Raw genomic sequence first — 12,580 nt, 5'->3', positions numbered from 1 at the left:
GCTGCCGCATCCCTGGAAATGTTCAAAGCCAGCTTGGATGGGCCTCTGAGCCTAAGGGAAAGTGCCCCTGCCCATGGCGGGGTGTTGGAACAACAGGTCCCTTCCAGCCCCAGTCATTCCAGGATTCCCCATGCTTTGGCCAGCTCCTGTAGTACAGTTTCCCATTAAGTAGTTCACACATGATGCCAAACCATCCCTGGAACTCTACCTTGTTTTTATGTTCTTTCCTTTAGTTTTGGCTCCAGCTCCAGATAATCCCAGGGGTTCCCCAGATGGAAGAAGCATCCTGCCACAACAGCCTTGCCCATCCTTTATCTCATCTTAAGATACTAAAGCCACTAGGTCAAATCTGTCAAGCAGCCTAGGAAATGTTCTGGTCCAAGGGATGGCAAATTCCTCCCCTCACCCAGTTCAGCTGTGACTTGAGGCAGTCAGTGCTGTTCATCCCTGTGCCAGAGGCTCTGGTTCCATCAGTGAGCTGCCACGGAGGGCAGTGAAATGGCACAACAAGGTGAATGTAATTGTCACCCTGTGTTTGGTTTCCATGGCCAGGTTTTGGTCGGGGGGGCTGCTTCTGGGGTAGCTTCTGTGGGAAGATACCAGGAGGCTCCTCCATGTCCAGTGGCAACAGCTCCAGGACAGACGAGTTGCTGGCCAAGGCCAAACCCTTCAGCCACAGTGGTAATGCTTTTGTGATAACATTTAAGAAGAAAACAAAAAAGTTATTGTGCAGATGTAATTGCAGCCAGAGAAGAGCTGAGTGAGAATACGTGAGGGGAATAGCTCAGCAGACACCAAGGTCAGTGCAGAAGGAGGGGGAGGAGGTGCTCAGGCACTGGAGCTGAGATTCTCGTGCAGCCCATGGTGAGCCAGCTGTGCCCTCGAAGCCCATGGAGGCCATGGGAATGCAGAGATCCACCTGCAGTCCCAGGAGGAGCTCATGCTGGAGCAGGTGGATACCTGAGAAGAGGCTGTGAACCCATGGGATGCCTGTGCTGGAGCAGGGTCCTGGCACAAATCTGCAGACCTGTGGAGAGAAGAGCTCATGCTGAAGCAGTTTTCCCAGCAGGGCTTGTGACCCCATGGAGGGCCCAAGCTGGGGCAAGCTGTGCCAGAGGGACTGCACCCCATGGAAGAGTGATCCACGTTGCAGCAGTTTGTGGAGAACTGTTGCCTAGGAGATGGACTCATGTTGGAAAAGTTCATGTAGAACTGTCTGCCATGGGACGGACCCCATGCTGCAGCAGGGGAAGGACTCCCAACTCTTCTCCCTGAGTCACAACAGGGAAAACCTGTGATGAACTGACCATAACCCCCATTCCCTGGCTCCCTGCACTGCTGAGCAGGGGGAGGTAGAGCTGGGAAGAAGGGAGTGGTGGAGGGAAGGTATTTTTTTAAGATTTATCTTCTCATTATCCTGCTCTGATTCCGTTAGTAACAAAATTCAATTAATATCCCCAGATTGAGTCTGTTTTGCCTGTGGTGGTATTTGGTGAGTGATCTCTCCAGGACCTTATCTCAGCTCATGAACCTTTGTTACATTTTTTCTCTCCCCTGTCCAGTTGCAGAGGGAAGTGATAGAGTGGCTTTGGTGGATGTGAGGCATTCAGCCAGGGTCAACTCACTACACACACAGAAGAGTAGGCAGCAGGGTTTGCTCTTACTGACAAAAGCTGCAAAGGGTGCATTTGGATGAAGGATCAGATCTCCTGAACATGTCAGCCCATCATTGTCCAGTTGCAAAGGACCTTGGAGCAGCATGTCCAGCTGGAGCAGGAGACATTCCACAAGCTTATGCCCCCTAGTCCTGGCCAATCATGTCCTGTATAAGTGGTTATTAATTATTTTAAACTACCTACACAACATCTCTGAACTATCTTAAATGTGTATCTTCCACTGTTGCAATTGGTCTGTGCAGTTTGAGTGATGCTGCAGCAGGAACCAGCTGGGAAGGCTATGGGATCATAGAGTCAGAGAATCATTTAGACAGGAAAAGATCCCTGAGACCACCAAGTACAATCCATCCGTCATCCATCAGATGCCCAGATCCTCCCTGCGTGGTGGGGACACATGGAAACATGCAGGTCATGGTTCTCCATTGATTTTTAGGTGGAATAGTAGCTCCTGGGGGATGATTCTATGATTCAGTGATCCTCAGGCCTGTCCCAAAGCTCCTGAATCCATCAGTGAGATGCTTCCCTGGGAGTTCAATCCATCTGTTGGTTCAGTCTCTGCTGCAGGAAAGATCTGGGGAGTCCCTGGACCACCCTGGGGCTGGATGTTCACCTGCAGTGTGTGTGCCTGGGCACGGCCCTGGCTCCCAGCCACACCCAAGTGACACCCAGGGGCAAAACTGAATTTTATCATAGGATCACAGAGCCATAGTTTGGGCTGGAAAGGATGTTAAAGACCATCTAGTTTCAACCCCCCTGAACAAGTAGGGACGCCTTACACTAGATCAGGTTGCTCAGAAGCCCATGCAGCCTGTCCATGAAAAGTTCCAGGGATGGGGCAGGGATTATCCTTCTATCACATTTCAATATTACAGGTGCTGTTAGAGCAGACTCTGAGGAAAGGGGTCATTCTGGTCAGCCCTGGAAGGTTTTTCCCAGGGGTCCTTGGGGGTTTTGAGGTTTCTCAGCCTATTCTCGTGGCCAAGGAACACTTGTCTGTCCTGGCTGCTCCATCCTCAAGTCCTCAAATGACATTCACCTGTCCTGACTGCTCCATCCCCAACCCTGGCTTTGGCATTGCACGAAATAAGGCCAACAAACTGCACTGTGCAGAGTCAGCGAGTCCAGCCTTGCCTGCCTGACCTTGGGCAAGGGGAGGGACAGGCCTGGGATCCCAAGAGGGAGGGAGGTGGTGGGAGAGAGTGTCGCACTGCAAGGACAGGGACAGTGCTGGCCCTGAAAACCAAAAGGCTCAGGTTTGGTAGAGCGGGGAAGGTACATAAAGAAGCACTCTAGACACCTTGCCCAGGGCATTCCCTGCCTGGGCAGGACACTTGTCTCCCTTTGCGTCATTCCACAGCCAGCAGGAGAAGTGGATCATGGGTATGGACCAGAGCCAAGAGATTGAGGTGCAGGCAGAGAATTTCCAAGAGCCTGGAGCTGATGCAAGTCCTCATGGGAACATGCGAGATAACCAAGTAGCAAAAGGCAGTGGCAAGGTCCAGGCAAGAGCAGTGCAGCCACAGCCAGGGCAGCATGGCAGGGCTCCACGTCCGCTCTCTTCTGGTGACTGGGGCCAACCGAGGCATCGGCCTGGGGCTCGTCCAGCATTTCCTGAGGATGCCAAACCCACCTCAGTGGATCTTTGCAACCTGTCGGGACCCCAAGGGACAGAGAGCGCAGGTGAGACTGAGCAGAGGGAGACTGGATCAGGAATGGTGTTTCCAAGGGCTGGAGCTGCAGTCAGGCACCCACAGCACAGGTCAGCTGGTTTGGGACACCATAGGACCAATTGTGCATGGGATACGTGGAGGGGAGAATGAAACATGGCATGTATAGAAGGCACAGAGCCCCATTGATGTGGTGGCTGGAACAGTTGTCTGACACAAAGTGATGCAGGGACAGAGATGGAGTGGCATGGGATTTGCCTGGGGAAGGCTGAGCCTCTGCACAGCCCCTCCAGCCTCTCCATGCCTACACAGTGTCCTCTCTTTCAGGAGCTACAGAATTTGGCTTCCAAGCACCCCAACATCATCATCATCCCGCTCGGTAGGTGCCCCGAGGTGTGGATCCTTTGCCCCAGTTCCTCTGGCAAGTGCCCAGGCTGGGCACACCCCGGGAGCCCCGTGCTGGGCGGGAGCTGTGCCAACGGGCCGGTGCCGGCGGCGCCATCGGGCACTGCCACCTCCGGAGGAACAGAGGGGACTCCACCATGGGGACACAGGCTCTGACCTCCCCTGTGTCGGCTCTGCAGAGGTCAGCGACCCCACCAGCATCAAGGCAGCTGCAGCCAAGGTTGGGGAGCACTTGGGGGGCTCTGGGCTGAACCTCCTCATCAACAATGCTGGAATTGTGAAGCTGAACACACTTGATACCGAGACATTTGAGGACATGAGGGAGATTTACACCACCAACACGGTTGGACCCCTGCTGATGGGCCAGGTGAGACCCTCACCCAAGCTGGGCTGTCCTGGGGGAGTATGAAGAAGGGCTGGTGGAAGGGGACCCTGCCTCCACTCTGGTTACAAATGGACTCTCAGTTATAAGAAGCTTGCGGAGCCATGGGCTGGAGCTCAGGAACTGGAGCCTGGCAGGGAAGAGGAGGGAGGATGCCTCAGTGCTGGTGTCAGTGCTGCCCAGTGTGGAAGGAGCTTCTCCCCTGCCCTGTGCCATGTCCATGTGTGCTCCTGTCCCCCCTGTCTCCTCGCAGGCGTTTCTGCCCTTGCTGAAGAAGGCTGCCCAGGGGAGCCCAGGCTCAGAGCTGAGCTGCAGCAAGGCTGCCATCATCAACATGTCCAGCATTGGCGGCTCCATCGCTTCTTCCTATGGTTGGGAGTTGATGCAGATCACCTCGTACCGCTGCAGCAAGGTACTGCCACACCTTTGCTTCCCCTGCCCTGGCCAGCTGCAGGTCCCCTTGCAGCCCCCCTTCCCCTCCCACCACCGTCCCCTCCCTGTCTCCCCACAGGCTGCTCTGAACATGCTGAGCAGGTGCCAGTCCCTGGCGTACAAGGAGCACGGCATCCTCTGCGTGGCTCTCCACCCCGGCTGGGTGCAAACTGACATGGGCAGCTGTGCCGGACACGCGGTAGGGATTGCACCGGGGCGGGTCCATCAGAGCTCTGCTGCTGACTTCACGTGGGTGGGAGCTGCTGTCCTGAGCCCCTGCCCATGACTTCCCTGCCTGCCCAATCCCTGCTGGGGCATTTCCCCCTGTCCTAGTGCTGGGTGTCCCCCTTCCCTCAGTTCTTGTCTCAGTCCCTCCCTCTGGGGTTGTCAGCTTTCCCTTTGCCCTGAAGCAGCTTTCCCCTGACTCCAGCTGCTCCAGGGCCCCCAGCCAGGCCTTGGGCATGGGCTGCATCTCCTCTTCTGCCCCACAGCCCCCTGTGACAGTGGATGACAGCGTGCAAGGGATGCTGAAGGTCCTCTCCTCCCTCTCTGAGAAGGACACTGGTGCCTTCCTGGACTGGGAAGGGAACGTCTTACCCTGGTGAAACACCACTTCAGGATCCTGGCAGCCAAGAGCTACCTTTGGCACTGCTCCCACCTCCCCCACATCCTCAATAAACTCCTGCTGAGACCCCCAGCTCTGTTGTGCAGTGCCAGCTCATGGGGTGGCCGTTTCCAGATATCCCACTCCTCCACTGGGGATTGGTGGTGCCCACAGCTGCCTCCAGCCCATGGCTGTCCCTGGCATCCCCATGAGTTAGAGCCAGCAGGTCCCATGGCACTGTGACTGCCCTCTGGAGACCTCCCCTGCAGGAGGCACTGGAGAAGCTGGAGCAGCCCCTCTCCTGAGAGGAGAGAGATCTTCTGAGCCCCTGCAGGACTGGCTTTCCCCTGCCCAGGCTGAGCTGCCTGAGGGGCTGGGGGTTACAGGGAGCAGCTGCCCTCTCCCCTCAGCTGGGGGGTGCCTGGTCACAGGTGGGACAGAAGGACACACAGAGCTTGGGCAGAGCACAGGGATCCTGCCTCGGCTCTGCCAGGGCTCGGACAGGGGGTTTGAGACTGGGTGGAGACAGAGCAGAAGGGCATCACATCAGCTGCCAGAGTTTACAGAGATGAGGGGTACAGGGGGACCACAGGGAACACATGGTGTGGGAAAGGAGAGAGAGGCTGTTTCCCAAGTTGATTCCTTCTCCCCAGCAGTGTGGGGAGGGCTGAGGGTGAGCAGGGGTGACTGCAGAGTGGTGAGCCAGCGAGCAGAGGCTGCAGCACGGGCAAGAGGCACTGTCCATTTGTCCATCACCAGGGCAGGCTGTTCCCTTCCCAGTCGAGGAAGGCTCCAGAGGTGTCCTGTGAGACGCTGGCCAGCACGGTCAGGATGCCACTCACGCTTTGCTCCACTGTCAGCGGTGCCTGCAGAAAAGGACAACGAGAGAGCAGCTGCTGGGGAGAGTGTATGTCTGGGAGCAGCATCCATAATGCAGGATGCTAATGGGGATATTTTTCCTTACTGCCACACCTCTCCAGGCTGGCTTGGGGAGAAAGAGCTGGCTATCCCATGTACTCAATGTGTTGCAGCTTTCTGCCTGCTCCCTGCCTTCTCTGCTCCTGCTCTGTCCTGGCAGCCCACAGCATCACACAAGATCCCCCAAGTGCCTCTGCCCTCCCCAAGATATGGGGGTTCAGTGGGGGCACTGCTGACCATCCCCTGCACAGCCCAGTACCTCCTCTTTGCCCATGTCAGTCTTCACCCAGCCAGGATGGATGGCCATGCACAAGATCCCCTTGTCCTGGAGTTCTGCAGCCAAGCACCTCGTCACCATGTTCTGGGCAGCCTGGAAGAGGCACAGCCCTGCCAGCACAACTCAGGGAGTGGGCAGGCAGGAGAGGAGACATTTCATAACCACAAAATGTCTGTGCACGTGGGAAATGGGACTTGGTCCTGTGACAAAGCATCCGCATGACCTGCTGGGAAGGCTCAGTCCTGCCTGCTGCTGTCCCAGTCTTTGTGCTTCTGCCTGGGAGAACCAGGCAGGGGGTGGGTGGCTGGGGCTGGGGGTGAACCATGGGCTCCCTCCCCTCCATGGGCACCGTGCCTGGGACAGCATCTCCAGCTCCTCCCCTGGCACCTCACCTTGCTGGCCCGGTACGGGTACATGGGAGCCTCTGGGACGTGGAGGCACAGCCCGATGGAGCCCAGTTTGGAGGAGATGTTGATGACAGCAGCCCTGCTGCAGCTCAGACCCTCCTTTCCTGCCTTTGCTGCCTGCTCCAGGAGTGGCAGAAATTCCTGATGCAAAGACACCAACGCTTCATTAACATGCAACAGAACCCCAATTTGAGGACCATCCTGGAGGACTCTGTCACAGACTGCAGACAAGCAGCTGGACAGACACTCCTGGCAGAAATCCAGGGGATGGGGAAAATGCCCCAAGGAGGGATCAGGCTCCAGCCTTTCCCATCCCCAGGAAAGGAGCAAGCTGGCACAGTGAGCCTGGTGCAGGCTCCAGGTGGGGAAGAAACAAGCATGGATGATGCTGAACTTGGCTGAGCTGCTGAGCTCCTCTGGGTAGGCAGGGGAGATCCATGGAGATGCCCTTTTTCCCATCGGGGAGCATCTTCCCAAGCAGCAGGAACATGAAATGTCCAGACATACCTTGACAACCTGGAGTGGCCCAACCACATTAGTGACAAACACATTGAGCATCTCCTGAGAGTCCAGGGAGCAAAGTGTGGCGTGGGAGCTGATGCCTGCATTGTTGATGAGCAGGTTCAAGCCCTGGTCCTTCAGATGATACCCCACAGCCTGCATGGCCCTTTGGATGCTGGGCAAATTCACTGTGTCTGCCAGGGAAAAAGCAAAGTGAAGAATAGCTCTGATGGATCACACAGCACCCACTGGAAATTGTGCTGTCGCTGGAACCAGCACTTCTTATCCAGAAAGGATGCAGAAGATTTAGCAGATTAGGCACATTGGAATGAGCAGCAGTTTGTCCTCACCTCTTGGTTTTGCAGCCTCAGCTGAATTAAACCTTAATTCAACTCATTTTGGGTCATGTTGGGGCTACTGGTAGGAAAAATTTGTCTGTATTTGCTCTCTGTATTCAAGGAATTTATGATTGTGCAAGGGATTCTTGGTCCTTGCACACTGAGACTCCCAAGTTTCCACAGGGAGCCATTTTTTTCTTCATGCTGTTACCCACAAGGTTTTGGAGCTGACAGATGAGCTGAGGTGAGTACAATTAATGAAAGATTTGGGATGTAACCTGCAGTATTTGGTTGCAGGCTCTGAATCTGAACTTCCCTATCCCTACTGACCAAGTTGTGGAGACAATCCCTCTCAAGCAACAAGGCAGAACTGAAACTGGGCTAACAGGGATAAGCATCCCCAGTGCCTTCCTCTTTGCTTAAGTATTGGTATAGCTTTTGAAATTCTGCCATGCTTTAATTGCAGGATTTTTCTGACTTAGGCAATAAAAGTGGTGGTATTTTGTGTCCAGCTGTCAAGGTTGCTTGTTAGGATTTACATCCTGTCCTGGATACTCACCAACTGAAGTGGCCATAGTTTGTTTGTTTAAAAAAGTCGTCTAAATACCTTCAGAATATGAAACAGGCTGATTAGACCAACATTAAACTTTATATATTGCATTTTAATACCTCAGGTATAACACCGAGCCCTCAAAACCATGAATTTTCGCATGTATGGGCAGGTTGGTGTGCCCTTGTTCCCATGCACATTTCTGTGCCTGTTTTTTGCAGATGCCAATGTGATGAGCCTGCTGGGAGTGGAGGATTGCAGATTCCTTATTTTTTTTGCAACACTTTGGCCCCTGAGCTGTATTTCTGTTCTCATGCTTAGAAAAGAGCGATTTAGCAAAGGTTTCCAAGGCTGAAGATTTCTTTCTTGGCATATTTATACACAGATGGGCAGCAAAAATATCATTTTTCCTGGCATTTTAAACTAGCCTGATGTCTTTATGGTGGTAAGCAAGTATGTGAGAGGCATGGGACTTGTTGCTACCTTGTATTGTGCAGTGCAGACCTTTGTACAGGTGTCCTGAAACATTTGGGATAATCTGGGATTATCTGCTGGGAGGGGAAGGAGCCTTGGGATTCAAGAGGATATTGCAGGTCCAGCTGCAAGACAAATCACAGAGTGCTTTGGAGTTACTTCTTTGGATAACAATGGGATGAAGTTCAAGGTTCTGTCACTCCACCACATATGTGAGGGATCTTTTGGTCACCTGGTGAATGATTAACTGCTCCATTTGGATTAGCTGAGTTATTGCTCCAAGGCATGTGGGACCAAGACATTTTTAGTCTTTAACCACCAAATTTGCTGAAATAAAAAACTTTTGTCTCCCTGGAAGAAATAGGGGTGGGAAATAAAGAAAGATAATGAAGTGACAGATCTTACACATTTTTGAGTTATTTTTTAAACTTTTCTTTCTGAAAAGTCCATGCCTGTTATTGGTTTGAAGACAAGCCTTCCAGCTCTCTTACTTATTGTGGAGCAAGAGAGCTGGAAGCAACTTCTCTTTTTAAAAAAATATTTTGTTGCTGTTGATATTTAAGCACTTTTAAGATTATTTTGGGACTTTATTGACAGTCTCGGGCTTAGGCTGTATGTTTTAGTAAAGATTGTTCATGTAGTGACCAGCCCCTTTTATGTTGGCCACGCTCTCCCCACCAGTCACTTCCAGTTGGGGCTCACAGCAGATTTAATTTTTGTTACAGAGAAGATGTTTTACTTTAATAATCTTCTTGATAGCCAAAGAAAGATTTGCTGCCTCTTTGTAGTAAAGCCTGAATTCAAGAATGTCTTATTGTCTAAGAAATATTTAAAAAACTGAACTTGAACTGAAGTTACTTGAACTTATCAGGTGCTTTTAAACAAGTAAACAGGTAGGTAGGTATGTAGGTAGGTACTGATACTGAATAGCCTTGGTTCAGTTTTCTTAATATTGGCTCCAATGAAATACAAATATTTAGAAGTTATGGGTGCTTCCCACCTCACTTATTACAGCAATAGCAATCCTAGTGCAGGCGCTTTGCCAAAACATTTCTTTTGAATTTAGATGATCTTTTAATCCTTTATTAATAAAAGCAGCCCCCACTCTCAGACACAGGGGAATACAGGAAATTTCTGCTCTTTGATACATTTCCTCAGCCAGGTGCTCCTTATCTCCCAAACTCTTCACCCAAACACTGTCCTCCCCAGCAAGACCCTGTCCCTGTCTAGCACCCTGGAAGCTTCTTTCCTGTGAATACTTCAACTTTGCCAACTCCAAATGCCAGCCTAGCTGTTCTCCTTATGCTGTCTGGGTCTATTTGCTGCCTTTTGCTTCTCCCAAATGCTGCTGAAAGAGGTCATTTGAGTTTGGCCTACATTCATACAAGGAGGGAATGGCCAAGAGGAGACCTCCCCAGTCCAGGCTGTGGCCATCCCATGCCTCTGGGTCAGAGCATCAGCCTGGGATACCAGGCTGGGCAGATTTCTCATGTGTCATTTTTAGCTATTTTTTTCCTCCCTTTTCTACCTGAAAGAAATACCAATCATGGCCACCTGCAAGGGGATCCCAAACCAACCCTCCTACTTAGGAACCATCCAGACAGTTACTGTGCCCTGCCTTGCTTCACTTTGTGAACCCATATGTCCCAGCCCAAAAGCTGGGCACTCTATTTAGCATCTTTGGGAAGAGACATCATGCCTTTCCCATGAAACTTGCTCAGCTGAGATGTCTGGACCCACCTCTGCCTCCTCTGAAGCCAGTTTGACTGCTCCAGCCAGGGCACAGCTTAATTTGCAGGGAGAAGCTTGCCCAGGTGTGCATGGATCCCTCCCCATAGATCCCTCCCCACCTGGCAGGGCTAGAACTTCCTGCAAAAGCTACCCCTGGTCCCACCTCCAAAGTCACCAGAGAGCTGGAAGCAATGTTGGGTGCAAGGAGAAAGGTTGCTCCATACCTAGCTGGACCAGTTTGATGCTGGAGTGCTGGGTAGCTAATTCTTGCAGGGCCTGGAAATAAAGTGATGGGGCAAGGGAGGAGGTTAGAAGCCAGCAGTGGCATGTTCAGGTGTCCCACCCATGCTCCCAGGTCACTGTGCCAGGGTGGCTTTGCTTTCTCTGGGGAAAGAGTGCAGGGCTATTCCCAGTGGATGGGGTAGGGCAGCAACCCCACAGCCAGCAGAGGAATAGTGCTGCTGGGCTTAGGAACTGCCCTCCATCCTGAGTGATCCCAGCACAGAAAACGGGTTGGCTGGCCACTGGCACAGCCAGGAGCAAGTGCTGAAGACATGTCTGCCTCTCCAGCCTCATCCCACCCAGCCACACTGGGCACTGCCTTATGCAGGGAGCTAGGGGAGTTGTGAGACCCCCAGAGCACTCCTGGGCTGCCCAGCCAGGACAGCAAGCCAACAGGGCTGCGGGGACTGTGGATCCCCTCTGCCCACCCGGCTCAGCACCACCCCATTCCCTGTGCCCGCACTGACCTTCCCTCTTGGACCTTTGGGGTCGCGGCAGGTGGCAAAGATGTGCTGGGGGGGCCGGGGGCTGGCAGCGAGCTGCCGCACCAGCTCCAGCCCGATGCCCCGGCTGGACCCTGTCACCAGGACGCTCCGAGCCAGCGCTGCCATGTCCCCAGCCTCTGCGCCGGGCGGTGACACATGGCAGGGTTGCCGCCTGCTTGACGTGAAGAGGAGCCCGGCACAGCCCAGGGTGTGGCTCTGGGCACCCATGGGGACCAGGACAGTGCCAGCACCTGGCCCCTCACCTGCCCCAAATGGAGCCAGGATCCCAAGAGGACCAAGGGCTCCCTGACATTTGGCACATGGGGCTGCATGTCACCTGCATTGTTACTATGCTCCTCTAAAGCCCCATCTCCCAAAATCTCTGTAACAGCAGAATGTTCACCTCTTCACAGGCTTGGAAGAGCACTATGAGGAAAAGGAGAAAAGGTTCAAATCTGGCTATGGCCAGCAATCTCCTTGTTTGGGGGTAAGTTTGGGATGATTGAATTCTGAGACACTAATCCAAAGCCCAACCTGGGAAGCACAGGGAGTGCAGTTTGTGTACTGCTGGTTCCAATCCTGCCAACACTTCCCCCAGAGCATCCAGAAGCCAGCAGAGAAGGACACCCCACTCCCTGCAGCCTTGACCACCAACTGCTGGGGCTTCAAGCTCACATCCATCACCTTCCTCCTTGCTGCAGGACAATGCTGGATGCTTATAAGCAGAATAAATGGCTGTAAAAGCAACGCTGCTGCAACCCAGGCCAGCCAGGGGGCATGGATTTTTAGGATGCAGACGTATTAAAAGAAGCAAAGAGCTGCCATGTAAAAAGCCTCAGCTAAAACAGAAAAATTCAGGCAACATGAATATGAGGTGGGGCAGGAAAAAAGAAGAGGAAAGCAGTGGGGGCAGGTCCATCCCATCTGGATGTGCCTCATGGCACATGCCTGTTGCTCAGTGTGGCAGGGGGGACAGAAATCTCTATTTCCCAAGTAGCTGAATGTTTCCACATTTGGCAATAAATCTCTATTTCCCAAGTAGCTGAGTGGTTCCACATTTGGCAATCACCAAAGAAACACGTGGGGTGAAGGGCCCCCATGATTGGAAGATGATCTTTCAGGTGACACAGATCATGATGAGGAAGAAGCAGTGATGTTTCCTTCCATGGTGGTGGACAGACCATGGCCCCCATGAGAGGTAAGCATGCTGGGTGTGAATTTGGATGGTGTTGGAGTCAGACCTGCTGTAGCAGACGTTCTTGCAGGTGTAATCACCTGCACAAACAATTGCACTGCACAGACTTGCCTGCTCTGACAGCAGCATCCAGAGCAGAGCTCCCATTAGGAACAAATTGGACGGGAGTTTCCTCTTTTCCAGGCTCCTCGCAAAGGAAACGACAGAAACAAGCAAACAGGGCTGCACAACCAGGAAGGGCAATGGGCCAGTGCCA

The 12,580-nt window shown here is 53.0% G+C and overlaps 2 protein-coding genes across 2 annotated transcripts; one reads left to right on the top strand and one right to left on the bottom strand.

Moving 5' to 3' along the window:
- The first annotated feature begins 3,091 nt into the window (after positions 1-3,091).
- On the top strand, positions 3,092-5,259 carry LOC110476260 (C-signal). The gene is made up of 6 exons (XM_021541066.2): positions 3,092-3,356; positions 3,671-3,722; positions 3,928-4,115; positions 4,384-4,542; positions 4,642-4,761; positions 5,054-5,259. Exons 1-6 carry the CDS (start codon positions 3,210-3,212, stop codon positions 5,165-5,167), a joined length of 780 nt encoding a protein of 259 aa, XP_021396741.2. The 5' UTR covers positions 3,092-3,209; the 3' UTR covers positions 5,168-5,259.
- Positions 5,260-5,814: 555 nt separating this feature from the next.
- LOC144247037 (C-signal-like) lies at positions 5,815-11,270 on the bottom strand. The gene is made up of 6 exons (XM_077786230.1): positions 11,112-11,270; positions 10,587-10,638; positions 7,276-7,463; positions 6,754-6,909; positions 6,344-6,454; positions 5,815-6,032 (listed from the first exon to the last, which is right to left on the bottom strand). The coding sequence occupies exons 1-6, from the start codon at positions 11,253-11,255 to the stop codon at positions 5,919-5,921; spliced, it is 765 nt and encodes a 254-aa protein (XP_077642356.1). The 5' UTR covers positions 11,256-11,270; the 3' UTR covers positions 5,815-5,918.
- Between the last annotated feature and the right edge of the window lie 1,310 nt (positions 11,271-12,580).

Source organism: Lonchura striata, chromosome 13 (genome assembly GCF_046129695.1).
Source record: "Lonchura striata isolate bLonStr1 chromosome 13, bLonStr1.mat, whole genome shotgun sequence".
In the NCBI taxonomy this organism is placed as follows: domain Eukaryota; kingdom Metazoa; phylum Chordata; class Aves; order Passeriformes; family Estrildidae; genus Lonchura; species Lonchura striata.
This window is presented reverse-complemented; position numbering and strand designations above follow the sequence as displayed.